The sequence below is a fragment of the Rissa tridactyla genome, chromosome 7 (assembly GCF_028500815.1).
Source record: "Rissa tridactyla isolate bRisTri1 chromosome 7, bRisTri1.patW.cur.20221130, whole genome shotgun sequence".
NCBI classification, from domain to species: Eukaryota; Metazoa; Chordata; class Aves; order Charadriiformes; family Laridae; genus Rissa; species Rissa tridactyla.
Window position 1 is genome coordinate 19558555 of NC_071472.1, and position 19318 is coordinate 19577872.

General features: G+C 38.7%; 1 protein-coding gene across 3 annotated transcripts in view; it reads right to left on the bottom strand.

The window, feature by feature from the left end:
* Positions 1 to 3768: 3768 nt before the first annotated feature.
* The window catches only part of LOC128912405 (prolyl endopeptidase FAP-like), a 50005-nt gene continuing 34455 nt past the window's right edge, over positions 3769 to 19318 (bottom strand). For all 3 annotated transcript variants that reach the window (XM_054208239.1, XM_054208240.1, XM_054208241.1), the window contains 6 exons: positions 16003 to 16057; positions 12679 to 12778; positions 9550 to 9614; positions 8586 to 8658; positions 8238 to 8311; positions 3769 to 6366 (listed from right to left, as the gene is read on the bottom strand). In XM_054208239.1, the coding sequence (XP_054064214.1) occupies positions 6265 to 6366; positions 8238 to 8311; positions 8586 to 8658; positions 9550 to 9614; positions 12679 to 12778; positions 16003 to 16057 (469 nt within the window). In that variant the 3' untranslated portion in view covers positions 3769 to 6264. The remainder of the gene's footprint in view (positions 6367 to 8237; positions 8312 to 8585; positions 8659 to 9549; positions 9615 to 12678; positions 12779 to 16002; positions 16058 to 19318) is intronic.

Here is a 19318-nt window from a genome sequence, read left to right on the forward strand (position 1 = left end):
GTTCACTGTATTTGGAGTTGATCAAAGCTTCCTGTACCATCATCTCAGCACCAGGTAATGTCTGCTATTAAAGACGGGGTACTGCACTCACTGGACAAAAATTCCTTGGGAAAGTTCCAGAAGAGGTAAAACAAGAAGCAGAATTCTTACCAGCTGCACACTGAACCTGATGCTCTAAGCAGTGACAATTCCAGTTGGCATGACTTTTCAGAAAAATAGGACCGATGTATTTGTTATAACTGGCTAGCATACTCTGAATATCATAATTTTCTAGGATGTTTCTCTCAACTCTTTAACTGCTGGTACAAGAAAATAATAATTAAAAAATGTTAAATTGTTAAGATTTGAACATTTTAATGAATTAGGAAGTTGATGACTTCCAAAAATAAAAAAATCCCCAACAAATGCTTTCAAAAAGTGAAATCCCCACATTCTTCTGTGTATTTCTTCATTACGTGTTTATTGTTATTGTATTATTATCCATTACTTATCTACATATCATGGGAGGGAGGAGGATGTATCTTGGGGTATGACTGCAGGCCCACACCCTTTTCTTTCTTACGTCGCATGGAAAGCATTCTCTCTGTAACCTTGTCAGCCGTGAGTTCAGAGGCTGGGCTGTGCAGCCCCTTTTATTTTCCTATCCTTGCTACATGATAATCAGCCAAAAGAGCCCTGCATTCCCATTCTGGGAATTAGTGCAACATATATAGGAAGAACATATGTAAACACATACATACATAAACCATATGCATCATGTTACATACATACACTTGTCCATAAACCTAACACACACAAATGTGTGCATATGTATGTATACAACTCTACTTTGGAGAGCAAGAATGGCTTTCTGAAACAGAGGATTAGTTTAGGGTCTCTAAGTCTTTCCGCAGCGTGCAATTCCATGCTCACTGCTGTGGATGTCAATGGGTTTGTACATCGGGAAAGACAGCTATTGTAACTGTGCTGTAGCCCACACTGTCTGCTCACATAAATTGGAATCGCTCCATTTGAAGTCAATGGAGCTGCATCAATTTGCGCAAGCAGAAGAGCTGGCCAAGTACGTACTAGTTACTTTACATTTTGAGAAGACAATGTTCATAATTGAAAGTAATACCAAATGCTCTTAGCAAATACTATGAATTATTCAGATTAAATATAGAGCCTTCAAATGACTCTATAAAATGTTCTAAACAGCTGTGCCTTGTAATTGGAACTGCCTGGCAAACTGGAAAGTATTGAACGTAGTCTGAATTTGACTTGATATCTGAATAAAATGAGTATAACACTAACCATGTTCTGGAGCCTGGCTGGGTTTATACTTGGTTTCCTACTAATGCTGTTTTCTCTTCAGGCCTTTTCTTCTTTGCAGCTGCAGTAATCCTAAGTAAAGCAAAGTACGTAGCTCCACGTTTGAGGTATAAGGATTGCGTGTTCATTTATATGTGCAATTCACACAGCATGAATGAGGTAGATGATGAAAACAGGTGTTGGGGAACGAATGGTTTTGAGTGAAACCAGTGGTTTCACTAGTATTTATGTACACTTCAGTTCCTAGAATAAAGCAGGTTTTGCTTTGCAGCTCTAGCTTGATTTTCTAAAAGCTAAACAGGATTCATAGTGGAAACTGACTTGTAAACAACTGTATCTGTGGCTGTTTATCAAGGGCCTGTCAACTTAATTCAGAACAACTATGTCCCATCTTCAAAGGCTTGTATACCTTGTATATATGAGATATTTGAAGACCAAGTTTCATTGTCTGAAGTGGTATTTTTTGGTATCTGAAGTGTGAGGTTCTTATTCAAAAGGGAAATGAGGGGCAGAAAGTGCTCAGCATTTTCTGAAAACTGGATCCTCTAAAACATCTGAGGGTGGGAAGCAAAACTTTGAGGATGTTCATTCATCGGCTTAGAAAATCTTGTCATAAAAGCTGTAATTTCTTAGTTCCATAATAAGCTGTGTCCCAGCATTGGCTCTTACATACCATATTCTATGTCTGCAATATAGATATATATACTTTTTATTCATATGTAAGGGTAACCCTTCAACATATTTTTGTTAGCTTCAGCTTGATTCCTCAGGAAAAGCCCTTTCACCTTGAACTGTGTTAAAGCTCTGTTACAGAAGAGCCTATACTGTAGGCCAGATTAAAAAGGAATGGTGCAAATAACTGTCTAGTGAATGTCTGTGGTGATGCTTATAACATGAATTGTGACTGCAGACAGCAATGCAGAATGGAAAAAAGTTCTCTTTCATAGAATCACAGAATCTTCATGGTTGGAAAGGACCTTTGAGATCATCAAGTCCAACCATACACAAAAAAAACCCTACAATCTCTGTCACTAGAGCATGCAAAACAATGGCAGACTGCCCCATGCAGTGCCTCACTTGGATGTGTCTGCAGTCTTGGAAGCTTGACTACCTTACGTTCTCCTACAAATGGACCTTGAGCTTGTTTGGAGGTTCTAGCAGGGGAGCCCAGCTACCGTATACCCTTGACCGATGAACGGTACGTCTCTATTGGGGAAGGTTGTCCTCTTCGACCGACCGTGCAGCTTCGGGAGGGACGCACATGGATTGGTGAGGGAGGAAGGGGACACCCGCCTAGCCAGCCAGATCAGCTGAATCAACCCTGGCTGATTCGGGATTCAATGGGGTAACAGATGTCGCAGCCAGATCGTTGTCACATCTTTTTTTTTTTTTTAAATAATGAATTTTTAAAGGAACCAGACTGTCTGTATGCTTCAGGACGTAAGGTTAGGTATGATCACCAAATATTTAACCTGATCTCTTTTTTTCTTTCTCTGAAAAGACCCAATTGGATGATCGAGTTCTGTTTTGGACAGATGCCTACCCTGTAAGGGGATAAAACCAAAGACCCACATAAAACTGGATGGATTTTATTGTTGACTTTAAGAAAAACTCCAGTGTAGTCTTGAAGTTCTACTAGACATTAAGTAACTCCAGTATTTAGGTTTTAATGGGGAGGGGGACCAACGTGGTCTCTACAGAAGCATGATCCTGAAAGTACTGTAAGATGAAGCTGGGAAGACACTGTATGATAGCTGCCCAGTCCATATTCAGGAGCGTCCTAGCATGCCTCAGATGCCCAGAACAAGCTGGTAAAAGCAGAAGCCAGATGACAGAGCCAAAGCTCCAATACTTTAAGCCACTTATTCAGCAGCTCGGTATACTCAGAACAGAAGCTCTGGGCAATGGTCTGTCTGACCACAAAAGCAGAGCTCTTTCAGAACTTCATTAACTGACTATTTCTTAAGATTTTTAAGCTGTACTTACAACAGCTGAAAGACTTTGCTCTGTGAATAGTGTTTTAGGAAAAGAAAAAATACAGTTAAGAAGGATTATCAACTGTTGAGACTTGCATGTAAAAAAGCTTTCTAGAGAAGAAAAGGCTTGGGAGGATCTTATCACTGTATATAAATATCTGAAGGGATGGTGTAAAGATGACAGCCAGGCTCTTTTCAGCGGTGCCCAGTGACAGAACAAGAGGCAACAAACTGAAACACAGAAGGTTCTGTCTGAACACTTTTTTATTATGAGGGTGACTAAGCACTGGCAAAGGTGGTCCAGACAGGTTGTGGAGTCTCCATCCTTTTAGATATTCAGAAGCCATCTGGACATAGTCCTGGGCTCCTGGCTGTAGGTGACCCTGCTTGAACAGAGAGGTGGGACAAGATGACCTCCAAAGTTCCCTTCCAACCCCAATCATTCTATGATTCTGTGGTGCTGCGATGGTAGGTATGAAGTGCTCTGCACCATTTCTAATAAATGACTACAATGTTACCGGTTATCAGCACAGGCCAGCAATGTGATGTTCTGTATGTTTTTAAAGAGTTTTTTTTTTGACACTCACAGCATCCTAGGACATGTTCCCCCAGGTCATCTAAATACATAGTTGCTCAATTATAAAGCTTTCAGGTTAGACATTATTCCATCAACTCAGCGTAAATGTCACACTCTGCTGAAGACATATTCCCATTCTTTGGCAAGAACACTGTGTAAGGCAAATAAATTAACAACATAAAAAACAATGAAGCAAAACTGGCAGCAGCATGATGCACTTATTTTTTTCATGTTTTATCCCCACACCTGCTTCCTACAAGCCAAGGTAAATGGTGGACAGTTTGGAAGATGTGTACTCTGATTGCCTTAGGAGACAAACAAACATAAAAGCAGATTAATAATGAAAACACCTAATGCATCCCTTGGGAAAGAGGTACCTTCTGTTATTTTATTTGACACATTTTCCTGTAATGTCCCTTATTCCAAATACTTCCAGAAGCTTCTGACTACAGACCTGTGGGCAGGGTGTGAACAACACATTGCATCACTTTATTTCTTATGGTATCCACAAAGGACCACTTTCTCTCACCAAATGTTCAGAGCTTATAGGATTTCCAAAAGTATAAATAAAAATAAAGGCACAGAAATTTTAAAAGAATTTTATATATGGATATTTATGTGAGATTGATACCATGCTTTTTTGAAAATTGCGCTAGGTTCCTATTGACATATTCAGGTATCTAATAAGCATCTGGGATAAGAGCTTGATTTTTCTCTCTTTTACCACAATTTTGCAATGGTTTCTGTGGTGTTGTATCAATATAAGAAACTGAGAGTTAAATCTCAGTAAATTCAACTCAATTGTATTCCTTATTTGTAAAATAACAACATTATTGAGACTACTGTTGTGTGCAACAAATGCACATAGGACCATATAATCAACATCTAATTAGCCCCACTTCATGTTATATTTGCTTAATGTTAACTTTCTTAGAGCTATAATTTTTTCCTTTAACCATTATAGCAGTTGAATTTTAATTACATTACCAACAAAAAGCTCATTAACGTCACGTAATTGGCAGCGTTTCCAAAAAAACCTGAACTAATTGAGTATTTTCTGAAGAGTTCCCATCAAAGTATAATTTAACCATTACAAACAGCTTGGCAACTACATTTACATAAAGATGTGTCTGAGGAATGTTCTCATGTGTGGAAAATCAGATTTGATATTGCCATTAACTAAACGAAGGAAGCTGTTACATAGCAAATCACTTCCACATTTTAATGATTTTGGCTAAACCCCATGTTTTTGTCAAGAGGGTCAAATGAAACCCCTTGCTTCTCCACAAAGAAGCAGCAACTGATCTCTGACTGAGAGTTAGGAAACAGCTTGTTTGTGGGAATACTACTCCACAATCTTTTTCAGGTTGTTTTGTACTCTCACCAGCTAAATAGCAGAGATGAGATACTGTGTTAGACAGATCACGGTTCTTATGCAGTAGGCTAACTCAGAATTTTTTAAACACATGACCAGAGAATCATTTCATGACAATGGATCCCTTGCCAATTACCTTGTTCATATTCTTGTATTACAACAGGACTGATTTAATTACTAATCAAAAGAATACAAGTATTCCAATCATTATTAGCCTCTAGCATTTTTAAAAGACCCCCTAAAATAGTTTCACTGGAAACAAAGCAAAGAAAGCCTGTATAATCCTTTGATCCTTCCTCTCCAGTCTGGGATGAATGACATCGAGATTAATTTGAATGCTCAGGTGATGATTAGAGATTAAAAACAGGCTAATATGTCTCACATATTCTGAATACAGGGAGAAAAAACACTGAGATAAAATAGCTAAAATGTCCTGCTTTCATATTTAAACCTGAACGCTGAGAGCTTTTCAGAATAAAGGTTTCAAATAAGAGTTGAATAAAATTTGAACACAGCATTCAATATTCTCGATAATTATCCAAACTTCAGCTTTAAATATTGTGTGTTCCTATCCCTGCTCGGATTCTTTCCAAGAAACTGGAAATAAATTTTGAGAAACTGGTTCTTGTTAGGATGCTAATTAGGTATGTGCACTGCTTTCTTTGTCCTTTCCCATTTTACAGTTGCAGTTAACAAATGCAAGCATATTCAACTGGCAGTGTGCCTTTGCAATGGACCACCTATCTTTGGTTTGCGGAATGTTAGTTTAAGCAAGATGGCAGTAATCCACATGGCATTTTACATTCTGACTTTATTTTTTCTATCAAACAGGTGTTAAATGTGCCAAAACATGTATTAGCATAACATTTGCTAATATACAATATCAAAAGTGGATGTAAACATCAAGTTTAAAACTTCAAAGTTCCTGTTATCAATTCACCTGAAAATTATATAAGCTGGGCACTGTTACCATTGCATTCTCCCAGAGATGTATCAGATGCCTTAGTGTGCTCTGAATAGCCTACTTATTCTGACAAAGAAAAACATTTTTTGAGGAAGTGGGTCATATGTGTGTAGAGATGTTTGCTGGAAAGGCCTGGAATTCCATGGTTCTGATCAGTATACCACTGAAAAAGAAAAAAAATAGTGATGTTTTCAATTCTGCAATAGTTAAAATAATACAAGGACTTTATTTTACTACCATATAGAAGAAAGGGGATGCATCAAGAAAACAGAGGGACTTGGTCAATAGCCAGCTGACTATGAACCAGAAGTGTGCCCAGGTGGCCAAGAAGACCAGCAGCATCCCGGCTTGTATCAGAAATAGTGTAGTTGGCAGCACTGGTGAGGTCCCACCTTGAGTACTGTGTTTGGTTTTGGGCCCCTCACTGCAAGAAAGACATTGAGGTGCTGGACTGTGTCCAGAGAAGGGCAACAAAGCTGGTGAGGGGTGTAGAGCACAAGTCTTATGAGGAGCAGCTGAGGGAACTGGGGTTGTTTAATCTGGAGAAAAGGAGGCTGAGGGGAGACCTCATTGCTCTCTACAACTACCTGAAAGGAGGTTGTAGCGAGGTGAGTGTTGGTCACTTCTTCCAAATAACAAGCGATAGGATGAAAGGAAATCACCTCAAGTTGCGCCAGGGGAGGTTTAGATTGGATATCAGGAAAAAAAAATTCTTCACCAAAAGGGTTATCAAACATTGGAACAGTCTGTCCGGTGAAGTGGCTGAGTGACCGTACCTGAAGGTATGACTTGCTATTCTATGACTTGCTAATCTTTTTTTTCATCAGTTTCCACTATGTTCATATTCTTGCTGAAAAAAAGTTTCTAAACCTCCTGTAATCTAGGAGTAAGCATTACTGCCTGAGTACTGACAAGTCAGTTGTATCAAGTCAGGCAAAGAAGCTTTGAGATTCCCTTAGGGAAGAAATGCCTTTGACCTGCAGCATGGCCTTGGCAATAGGGGTCACAGTCTTGCTTAGGAATACTGGGCTCTAGGCAACAAGCTTTCAGCTAAATGTTTTGGAATTCTATTAAAAATATCTTGCCTTACAGCAGGGCCATGAACATTATGAATGGTGTACTGCAAATAAAATACACAAATGGATTATGCTAACTCTTGGAAATAAATGACATTCCCCTGTAGCTGAACTAGAATGACTACAACTGCATACAGTATTCCAGATACTTGAGAAATAACCCGCGTTTGCTAAATATCAGTGAAGGAGGCAGAAAATGTGGAATACGCAAAAGGGCCTACAAACCCTGAGTACAAGGGAATCCCTGTGTGATCCCTTTTGGGGGAGTTCATGGCCCTGGGAAAGTGGACTCAGGCAGAAGGACAGTATATTTGATAGCAGGCAAATATTTTGGTCATTAGCCCCCCAGAAAAGGGGAGAGGGGGCTTATGCATGTAATTCAGAACTACTTTTCCCCTGTGCATTCCTCATTTATATCCTCTAACCTCTTGCCTATGTGTTTCTCTCTTTGCCTGCACCTGCTACCCCAAGCAAGTTTTGCAGAGAACTTGTTTTTTTTCTGATCCTGAATATACTACTTGTACCCTTTTTGCTTGTTTCACCTCATGCCTGTGGCAGGCATGTCCAGTTCAAGATAGAATCCATCAGAACCAGTGATGATTTTGGCCCCAGAAGTCAGCTCCTTCATCTATTCTCTCTTTTACTAGCTATCAGCAACTTTCATAAGGAGGCTGGATTCTCATTCTCCCTGGTTCATTTTAAAAGCCTCTAAGTTATTCTTGAGAAATCCTGCTAGCATCCAAAGGGCAAGAAGGGGGGAAAAAAAAAAAAAAAAAAAGAGCAGACAAATCCTCTGAGGAAGAAATTGTTTATGAAGAGCAACAAATGCACTCACAATTGCCAGATTTTGAAGCATGTTCAGTTGAACTAGGTTCTTGAAAACATTGCCACATGTCAGATAAACTTATTGATAAAGCTATAAACCACTGTTCAAAATTAAAAATAGTCTGTTATTTACCATTGCCTGGAAATCCACCTGTGCATTAACCAGAGCTTTTGCGATTTGAGCTGAGTTCTGAAAATGTACATTATCTGAAAAAGGGAAAAAAAAGAAGATTAGCTGTTGAGCTGTTGAAACGTGTAAATACCACAAAGCATAAAGTTATAGTGCATTAAGTTGTGTCCACCAATTATCAAGTGATACAGTTGACATTACTGAGAATGAGTAGGCATCTTATAATATGTCATATGGAAATCTAACAAAGATCTAAGTACTGACCCTAATCAAAGGCACAGAAAGATGCCTAATGTTTTTCAAACAAAGTGATTCTGGCTCTGTATTTGTACTGCCATGTGCAAACCTCACCATCTGCTGTTCCATGGATGAGAAGATACTCTACGTTTTGGAAATTCTTTGCTCTTGCCATCACAGTTGAATTCTGTTGAGAGGAAAAATGAACAGTTCAGCAGTTTCAATTTAAACCACTCAGTCACAGAGATGAAAGGCTTTCATTACCTATTAGAACAACAATCAAAGAGTTGGGCTGGCATAATAATGATAGCAGTGACTTCATATCAATCTGAGATTATAGTAGAAGCCATATATACTTAATGCCTATTCTAAGGGCCAGTTCATGAAAACCACAGCACTTGCCATATGTCATTCCCTGAACACTATAATTCCTGGCTACCCAAACAGCTCTACCAGGGCACTTTGGTATTGAACATTTCTTTCTTTAAGTTGGGATGGAGAACAGGTACTGAGACCACGATCCAAAATCTTTAATAGGAGTCTTTCCACTAACTTCTTTGGACATTAATTCAGGCCTGTCTGTATCCAGAGCTGGTATGTGTGCAGCTAGAAGAAGCTACAGACTTCCTATCAATGTGAAGAAAAGAAGAAAGGTAATCTGTTCCAGGTAGGGAAAGCTGTTCTGGCCATTTAGTATGCTTATGATGTTATTATCAGAGAGCTAAATTGGCATGAAGCAGTTTGCATACCATAGTTAACAGTACCAACCAAAACATTATAAACATCAACATTTTAACCCCTGTCATGTGAGTCCTTTCCTAGGCTAATGGTTTGCACTGGAAGAACTGTCTCACTTGTCCATGTAAGAAAATAAAGATCGTTCAATTTAGCTTACTTAGGATTGATAAATACAAACCCACAAGTAACTATGGAGATACAAATTTCACAGCAGTAGTTTAGCTGCTACTGGACTGCCACTATGAGAGACAATGGGTCATTTTCTTTCTTCACAGTTTTATTTGTCCAAAGAAGTGTGATTCAAGTTTAAGGCAGATCAACATAGAAAGAGAATTCTCACCTTGTAGTGCTCAAGATTATCGGACTGTACAGGAAGACCCATAAATCGTTCTGTGTAGATAGACGCTATGATATTAAAGAAGAAAAAAGCTATAGATAAAGAATGTACCGATATTTTTGTGCCTCCAGTGACATGAGGCAAATTAGATGTTGTTTATTTTAACTGTATCTGTTCTGCTTGGTTTCCTCCCAATACACCAAATTTAGACATATTTTAAAAAATGAACTATGAAGGTTAATTAATAAAAGTCCTCCAAACTGTCCTTGCAGAAACAATGGTTTGATACTCATCTGCGGAACCAACAGAAGTTTTGTGGATAAAGGTAATCAACTTGTACTGCTTTATGCTATTGGCTTGAACTCCAGAAGTCAGCAAATGAGCCAATGAGCCAGTAAAGGTGCATGGTGGAAAGATGACAGACTATTTTTGACAACTGTAAGAGAAGCTGAGCAGAATTCCAATCTGGGATGTGTATGTGTGTATACAGTATATATATAACATATATATGGATATATATGTTGTCCTTTTCCTAGTGAATGCATACATGCAGCAGTTAAGGGGAGCAGGAAATGATACAGGCTTGCACTGAAAAAGTGGTGCAATTGCTGTTGAGGTCTCTGTTCAATTCCTTTTTCTAACTACAACAAAGACTGTTAGCAGATTTGACAAAAAAAATGTGAATAACTGAACACTATCTATCACCAAGAAATCAGTAGGAACAGCTATCTTTGAGCTGCCTGGGTATTTGTAATTTAACTAAGAGCTGTTAGGAAAATTTGTGGAAAACTGACGCAGCAGCTGTCACTACCAGAACATTACTTTCTTTATGACCTTGCCTTGAAAGAGTAACTGACACATATTGAGCAGTCAAGCTGCAGTATTACAAGAATTTTATTTTTTTAACAGAGTCAGGGCTTTCTGACGAAGAAGAGCTGGCATCTTTCCCTCCCATAAGATAGGTGATGGCCACTGTAATCAGTAAAGAATTGGGATTGTCTACCTTGTTGTCCAGTTTGGTACACTGCATTAGAATAATTTTGTTAAAAAGCAGAAATGAGAATCCTCCCAGGAAAGGAAAATGATTCAATGTACTCATGTTACCATGGTTTATTATGTATCCTTCACATATGTTACCACTGAGTGCTAAAGACATGTATTATGTCTCCCAGATCAGCCAAGTAAGGCTCCTGATGATGATTTGTAATAAACTAAGTACCAAAAAAATCTAAGAAGTAGCCTATCTTTTATCAAAATCCTTTATCATTCAATGAAAACAGAAAATGTGCAATATCTGTTGTCAACACAGTGTCAAACAACCATATTGGGCTTAAGTTTTCAATAAAATAGACTCTTTCTGAATGGCTGGTATTTCTACAGTATTCTGAGCCAAATTCTCCACTCTCTTCTACCAGTATAGCTACAACAAGTCCACAAAGGTCAGCAGAATTACATTATAATGACTAAGTGGAAGATTCGGCTTGTCAATTACTGAGGAAGAAAAAGGAGATAAATTGCGAATTTTAATAAAACAATCACAGATCTAATGCTTTTAATGATACATCGTCCCTGAATGCAATTTCCCTTGCCATCTTGTAACTGTTCAACTGTTATTAACTCTGACACAAAATGGAGGTGAGTGGGAGGATTTCAGAGAAAAGATTATAGTCCAGACTCTAATCTGTGCATTAAAAGAGGGTGGGACAGAATCTGGAAGCTCTAGGGGACAGTACATCCTCTGACATACTGATACTACTTAAAGATTCAAATATGTAGCATCCTGTAGTTTTGCCCCTAACACAGTTCACCCTGACGTTAACATGATCTGTTTGCCAAAACTTATGACTCATGACTTCCTTCTGTTTCCTTCCTTCCTTCCTTCCTTCCTTCCTTCCTTCCTTCCTTAGTGGAGGTACTTTTGCCTGTTTGGATTTTACAATGTGTTTTTAGTAAGATTCTTTAACTCCCTCCTGAAAATTCAGCTAAAGTAAAAATTCAATGGTGCGGGTCTAATCTACTTTATCTTAAAAACTTAATTCAATTTTCAAGGCTTGGACAAATGTTTATGACTCTTCTTTTTTTGAAGGACTTTTTCAAAAATAGTGCTTTATGCCTGCATTCTGGAAATAATTTTGTGATCATGAGTGAAAATGTCTCTAAAAAATCTTGATGCCAGTGAAAACATGAAGATTACGCTTCCTGTATCATACAAATGTTTTCCCCTTTGTTTGCAAAACACCATAACTACAAGGAATGTCTGTGCTAGCAGTCAGGGAAGGAATCTTTCCCATTTAACCAAAAATTTTCTCATAACCAAGACTTCTTAGCAAACGACCATATGCTAAGTAAATGTGTTCAAAGTGCTACATTTTGCTCACTGAAAACATGTATGCCATGCTTCTTTTTTACACTAAGGTTCCTTTACACCATGCCAAAAGCTTAACAGGTCTGCAAGTAAGTATGAGTATGTGCCTGCTTTATTCACACAGTAAGGCCCTAGGAGTATACTCCTGGAGTTGTTTCCTCTGAACAGTCTGGAGTCTAAGTCAATAAACATAAATAAAAATATGTCTTGTAACACAACAACGCAGGAGGTGTGGCTGAGAAACATCGAAAGGGAAAAATATTTTGAAATATTTTTTAAAAAAATTGTATCAGGCACAACTGAGTCCCTCTCTTTATTTCGGGAAATAACTGCAATCATCAGAGATACTGATTCCTGACGGAGATCATCTGCAGTATCTGAAGTTGAAGTGCACTGTGATTCCGTTGCTGGCAGAAAAATAATTTCAGCTGTTTCTGAATTCAGTGATACTCTTTTAACAGGATTTTTAGGAAGAACACTCCTCAGTATAGCTGTTTATCAAGAGGACTTTACACACTTACTGTTACAGATGTGCATGTGGAATTATCTGGGCATACCTTCTTCTGTGTGACAAAGTCTCTTTCAAACTGCCAGTTGCAGTTACTTTCACCAAGGAAAACACTAAACTTAAAGAGTTTTATGTCTAGATAATTGCAATGTCTTTAAGTAAGTTTCATACCGCCAGTCTCCTGCAAGGATTTCATTTAGAAAGTCATTAAATGCTACATCTTGCTTTCCAAGTCAGTATTTATGACAAGTTTCCATACCGTAATATTCCCAGCTGGAAACAGGAGCCACAGCCATACCACATTTAAATACTCCACTGCCAGATCCAAGAGCCAAAGAAGTTACGTACCCACCATAGGACTAGAGAGAAATCACAGACAGTTTAAAATTATTGGTGAAGTATCATTTTGTTTTCTGAATCAAACTCATATAAATTAATTCCAAAGTAAATATTTTGCTTTGAATGCATGGAGGACAAAGCAACAAAAGTTTTTCAATTTTTTTTTTTAAATTAATTTATTTCAAATGGATCTGATGTGATTTCTTGTGAGAGAGATTAGACAATTTTATTGAATCACTTCTTTTTTACTACTTCTTCAATGCTTATCACAGTATACTCTTATTACCACTTAGAATCATAGAAAAATCTAAGTTGGTAGGGTCCTTCAAGGTAATCTAGTGCAACCTCTATCTCAAAACAGGGCTAACTTCAGATTTAAATGCTGTTGATCAGAGTCACGTTCCCTACACCGGCTCCCTACTCACTCTGTTTGAACACTGATCACTGTTAAGTAAAATTTTTTTCCTAACACCTAAACAAAACTTCCCTTGTGGCAATTTGGATTCGCTGCCTCTCATCCTTTCAGTTTGCACCTCCAAGAAGAGTTACAGGGTTTTTTCCTCCCTTAACAAACTACCTAGGTTTTTCTAATGATCGGCATATTGAACCTGCCCCATCATCGGTACCAACAGGCTCAGCTACTTGAGAACTTGAGATTGGCGCAATTCCTCCCTACTGTCTGCCGCTGTTCCTGTTATTTTCTGGCCTGATTCCTCAAACTGGGATCCAGCAAGGAAGAATAAGTTCACAGCTGAAAGTTAGGTAAAGTAGTAAGTAAGCGTGGATATCAAAATAGATGTGTGCAACTGTGCGAGGCTAGTTGCTGAGACAGGAAGATACTGTAAATAAAATGCATTTGGTTTGGCTGTCCATAGGATGTGGAACTGGGGTTGGAAAATACTTGTATAAGGTCTTTGGGTAATAATGGGTTACTGTTTACTTTGGAAGTGAGAGAGGGATAAAAAATGGGGTGTATCATGAAGAATTCTGAAGATTATCAACCTCATCAGTAGCGTATGAAAGACTAAGGGAAACAAGCAAACTATTAAATATTTTTTGTTACAAAAGTTAGTCCTTCCCTCCTCTTGACATTCCAGCTTGAAATGACAGTGAGAGATATGCTAATGGAAACAATAATTTGTACAATTTTTCCATCTCGTTTGATTGACTCATTTGATCTTTTAAAAAAAACAGTCCACAAAGCTAAAAAGTAAAGGATTAGGATCAGGCAGATGAATCTATACACTGTAACAGGCAGAGAGATAGAGTTCAAAACCTGAATTTCTTTAGTGCTTATTTAAGAGCTTTTGACACCTAGAAGAGTTTGGTGAGTCTGAAAGTACAACGAGCTGCGTAGTCCCTGCACACCTGCCAAGCTGTAGGCTACAAATAAGGAGACACCTTTCAACTCCTTGCAAAGGTTATAGACCAGGAAATGGTATAATAAATAGAAAAAAATGGAAAAAAAGACTGACAGGTTTGGCAATAGTGTTGTTATTTGAATATTACATCTGCTACTGGGATACAATGCTTTAGATGTGTGAAATCTTTTAATCAGTTCTGAAAACGCTGTGGTGAAATAAAATATGATGTGATTAAAAAAAATAAAATATTTTCATGTGGCCTTAACTTAATGTCACTTTAGAATTACTCACTTGTAAGTGTCTCTGTCACTTAATTTTACCATATGGTACTCCATTTTATCCTGGTGTTATAGCAGTGTTTGACCAAAGTAATTTAAGTATTAGTTGGTAAAATCTTCATAGAAAGATTTTAGCAACCCTGCTCAGGCAAATTCTATAGTTACGACTGAACTGAATCTTATAAGGTCCATCCTCTAGTGTGTTTCTGGGCAGGCCTCTTACAATGAAACTGGGCCAATGAAAACAAACAAACAAACAAAAACCAGTAAAAAAATAAACAAAACAAACAGTGACAGATCAGAAGAATTCTCCTGGCAAAGACAGGCAGTTAAAGGGAATGAAATAAAAGGTCTTTCTGAAAGATAATCAGAGAAAAGTGAACATGTATAAGGAGAAAAATATTGTATAATGTTAATGAGTGGCTAACATACCGGTTTATTCTGTAAATTTTTAAAATTAGTGCTGCCTGTAACTGCTGGATAGCTGATACTGATTCACTCAGAGACAGAGTAAGGGTGGCTAACACAGGTCTGGCCTCCAACTGCCTTTAGCATTCCTTACAGTACTGTCCCTAATCCACGAGACCCTCAGGTGTTGCTTATCTGCTCATTCTGCTGCATAGTATGATTCTGTTATGCTAAAGCTGCTGAAGCTGGGTAGGAAGCAGGGCTTCAGTTCTGTCTATGCATTCTTGATCCAGTCATTCACGATGAACATAAGAATTTGAGTCAGATGGCCTAAACATCTTTAAAAATCTCTATAAAAGGGCTGTGTGGCATTTGTGCCACTGAAGTTGTCTTCAGCTCTCCCATACCACTAGTAAGTTTGCATCTCATTTCCATGAATCGTCCTACTTTGAAGCTGACAGCACAGGTAAAAGAATCCAAACTATTCCAATAATAATTTTTCTCCTATTAGAAGGCAGTTCCATCCTAAAATTTGTACTTGAGGTAGGCTACTCTATTTCTCAGTGCCTAAGGGTAGTGGAATTTGGCCATTTAAGAATAAAGACTTACAAAGCAAAGTACATGAAAAAATCAAAGATGAAAAATAGACTGGCTAATTATTTGGAATGACTCCTATACTGTCCAATTTTTCCACTTCTTGGTGAAGCTGTCAATGTTGTCCACACCTCAGACTCATGTTTATCCCTGCTGACCATTTCAACGACAGCCAAGTATACAGTGATTCAGAATGATGCACGCGTCACATGTCTGATGAGAGATATTCATAGGACTTTTCTCATTATTTTAATCTCAGATCAGAAAGGACAATACTTGAATTTTGACACCATGCCAGTAAGTCCCTAAGTTAAAAGTAAAGCCAATTAAAACATCTCAGTTTTGCTTAACTTCAAGTCCAAACAATGTATGACATAAGCTTTTCAAAATTCCCTCTTGAGCTGCCAAAGATCCCTTTTCGGGGGCTTGGACTGTTGCAACTGCATGTATATAGGCACAAACAAGAATTATTCCCTTTGGCAATACTATCAAACACTGGCAGAGAAAACTTCATACAGATTTAGGACAGAATAAGGAAGAACTGAAAAAATTATACTGCAGGATTATTTGAAGATAGATACAAAAACCCCAACCACTTACCCAGCCCCATATTGCTATTCGTTTCTCATCAATAAAACCCATTTCTATAAATTTTCTGTGGAAAAGAAAATCGCAGATATAAATGCATTATTACAAAACATTTCTAATACTATAAAAAATTAGCAAAAAAATTTTTTTCTTTCACTTTCTTCACACATCCCACCAATTTGAGCAAACTGACAATCAGCATAGCATGTCTGATTTCTACAAAGCATCAATTATTCAATTAATAGATATTTGAGAGGAAAAGGAAGACTTTTTCTTGAAAGAACAGAAAATGCTGAAATTAGTACTTTCTTCATAATAATTTTTGTTCCAGTGTATGAGGACTCTGCACAACTGGCTTCTTGGCAAAAAAAGTTATTTTTTCTCATACTTAGAAACCACCTTGATTAGACTAGATTAAACATCATACAGCAAGTTCACTGATGATACCAAGCTGGGAGGGGTGGCTGACACTCCAGAGGGCCGTGCTGCCATCCAGCGTGACCTGGACAGGTTGGAGAGCTGGGCAGAGAAGAACCTAATGAGGTTCAACAAAAGCAAGTGCAAGGTCCTCCACCTGGGGAGGAAGAATGCTAAGCACCAGTATAGGTTAGGGGTGGACCTGCTGGGAAGTAGTTCTGAGGAGAAGGATCTGGGGGTCCCGGTAGACAGTAAACTATCCATGAGCCAACAATGTGCCCTTGTTGCCAAAAAGGCCAATGGAATCCTGGGCTGCATAGGGAAGACTGTGGCCAGTAGGACGAAGGAGGTCATTCTCCCCCTCTACTCTGCACTGGTGAGGCCACAACTGGAATACCGCGTCCAGTTTTGGGCTCCCCAGTTCAAGAGGGAAAGGGAACTGCTGGAGCGAGTCCAGCAAAGGGCAACTAAGATGATTGAGGGAGTGGAGCACCTCCCTTATGAGGAAAGGCTGAAAGAGTTGGGACTCTTTAGCCTGGAGAAGGCCGAGGGGAGACATTATGGCATACAAGTACCTAAAGGGTGGGTTGAAGGAGGATGGGGCCAGACTCTTTTCAATGGTTCCCAGTGACAGGATGAGGGGCAATGGGCACAAGTTGGAACATAGGAAGTTCCGTTCACATACACGGAAAAACTTCTTTACGGTGAGGGTGACAGAGCAGTGGAACAGGCTGCCCAGGGAGGGTGTGGAGTCCCCTTCTCTGGAGATTTTCAAGACTCGCCTGGATGCAGTCCTGAGGAATGTGCTCTAGGCAATCCTGCTTTAGCAGGGGAGTTGGACTAGATGATCTCTAGAGGTCCCTTCCAACTCTGAAGATTCTGTGATTCTGTGATACATTATACTCATGTTGTACACGTGCACATATATATATGCACAGACATACACTCACACACATGCAGAGAAAAAAGTTCAAAAATGTGTACTCCTACTAATAACCATATTTCATTTCTCATAGCTCTACCTTCCCACAGGCTAGTGTAATTTTCATTGTTTTAGTGCCAAAGGTGCTGGATTACCATTAACTGACCTTATCCTGCAAGATGTTCAACATACTCATTTTACGAGTTGATACTCTGATGTCTCAAAAGGCACAGTATCAACTTCTGAGATTAAGGATTCCCTGGAGCAATAAAGTTTCTTTTTTATGTGCCTGAAAAGTGAAGAGTGCATACTGCTACAATAATAAAAAATGAGGAAAACATTTTCTCATGCTCCAACTATGAGCTTGCAATGGAGGAAAGGTGCACCTTTCTTATGCTCTCAGTAGTCAAACAGGCCAAAGAGAATCATAAATATTAGGTCTCCTACAAAAATCCTGCTGCATCTGAGTCTGAAGACTGCATTTCCAGAGCTGTATTAGCAACAGCAAAGGGATACGACAAATGACCACAAAGGTCTGAGAGTGACAGATAAACAAAATAGGTTCAGATACATCCCAGGACACATACTAGCCTAATTTTACTAGGACAAGCACGAGTGACTGACAACAGCCAAAATGCAGGATAATATCTGGGTGGGACAATGTTGGAAAAGCCAAAAAATTATTCACTTTTGTTACATTGCTGTCTTAATCCCCGAGGTTCCTCCTACAGTAAAAGCCCCTCCAAGAACTTCCCACTAGAGTATAGGATCCTCTCTAAAAATCATGCATCTTAAACCATGTGTTAGATCAGGAAGATGGAATGCAATACATTTAACTGAATAAAAATTTAGCCTAGGTGCTGACAGAAAGCTGGGAAGTGTGAAGTCTGAGGTCATTTCTTCACAGCCTGTCTCAGCAGATTTTGCAACTGCAGAATCAGTTTAGGTTCCCTCTGCCTCTGACATTTTATCTCTGAGTGACGATTCAGAGCAATAAAAAAACATTGTCTCTTTTGTGATATTTTAAAGCATGCCGTTGCTGCTAAAAGTTTCAAGATAGAAAATCAAATAATGCATTAATAGAAAACCCTGACATGATATACAGCTATTCTGTTTCATTTATCACTGAAAAGGATAATGGTGTGCTTGTATCATTGAAGAGCAAATGAATTATCACAAAGCAGAAAGAGGAAGGAACAGATACCCTCCTCACACACACTTGTAAATACAGGCAGTGTTCTCAAACAAGTAGAGAAAGCTGTGGAAATGTGGACTGCTACATCCAATTTGTAGCTAAGCTACTCAGAGGCCGGTCTATTACTGGGGGAAAGAGGGTATTTACTATTGCACCTGGAAATCTATCCATGCTCTGATGGGCCAAATTCCAGATCAAAGGCTAGACTAAATTCCTTATTCCTGCCTTGTACTCATTTCTGTGGGGTTCAAACTAATACTTCTTTAAATGCTCACTTTAGCAGTGCTATTGCATCTCTAAGTTAGCAGGCAGCCTTTCTTTACAAAACATCAGCTTTATCTCCCTCCCCAAAGCTCCTCTTAGGGCATTATCTTCCTTTGGAACACTTTAAGTGTTTTGATGCAAAGAAGCAACCGTTGGGGAACAACTACCAGAGCACCTCAGACACTTCCTGTTGTTCATTACTATCCTAAAATAGCATGGAAGGCAAGTTTATGACTAACCGACCTCTAGAAGGCTTGTGTCAGGATTCAGCTACAAATTTCACATTTGAACTTTAGCTAACCACTGTGGTACATCATTATGGATCTTTGGCTAATTGCTACGGTCACTGAGGTAGGTTTCCCCTACAGGGAAAACTTCAGAATAATGAATAATACATTGGCTTACCTCTCACCACTGATGCTTGAATTTCTGTAGGCCTAGGATTGAAGCCTCTGATGATGGTATTATAAAATGGAATTGGTGAGGTCCAAATGTGGATTTAGTAGCATATAGACTTAATACACCACACA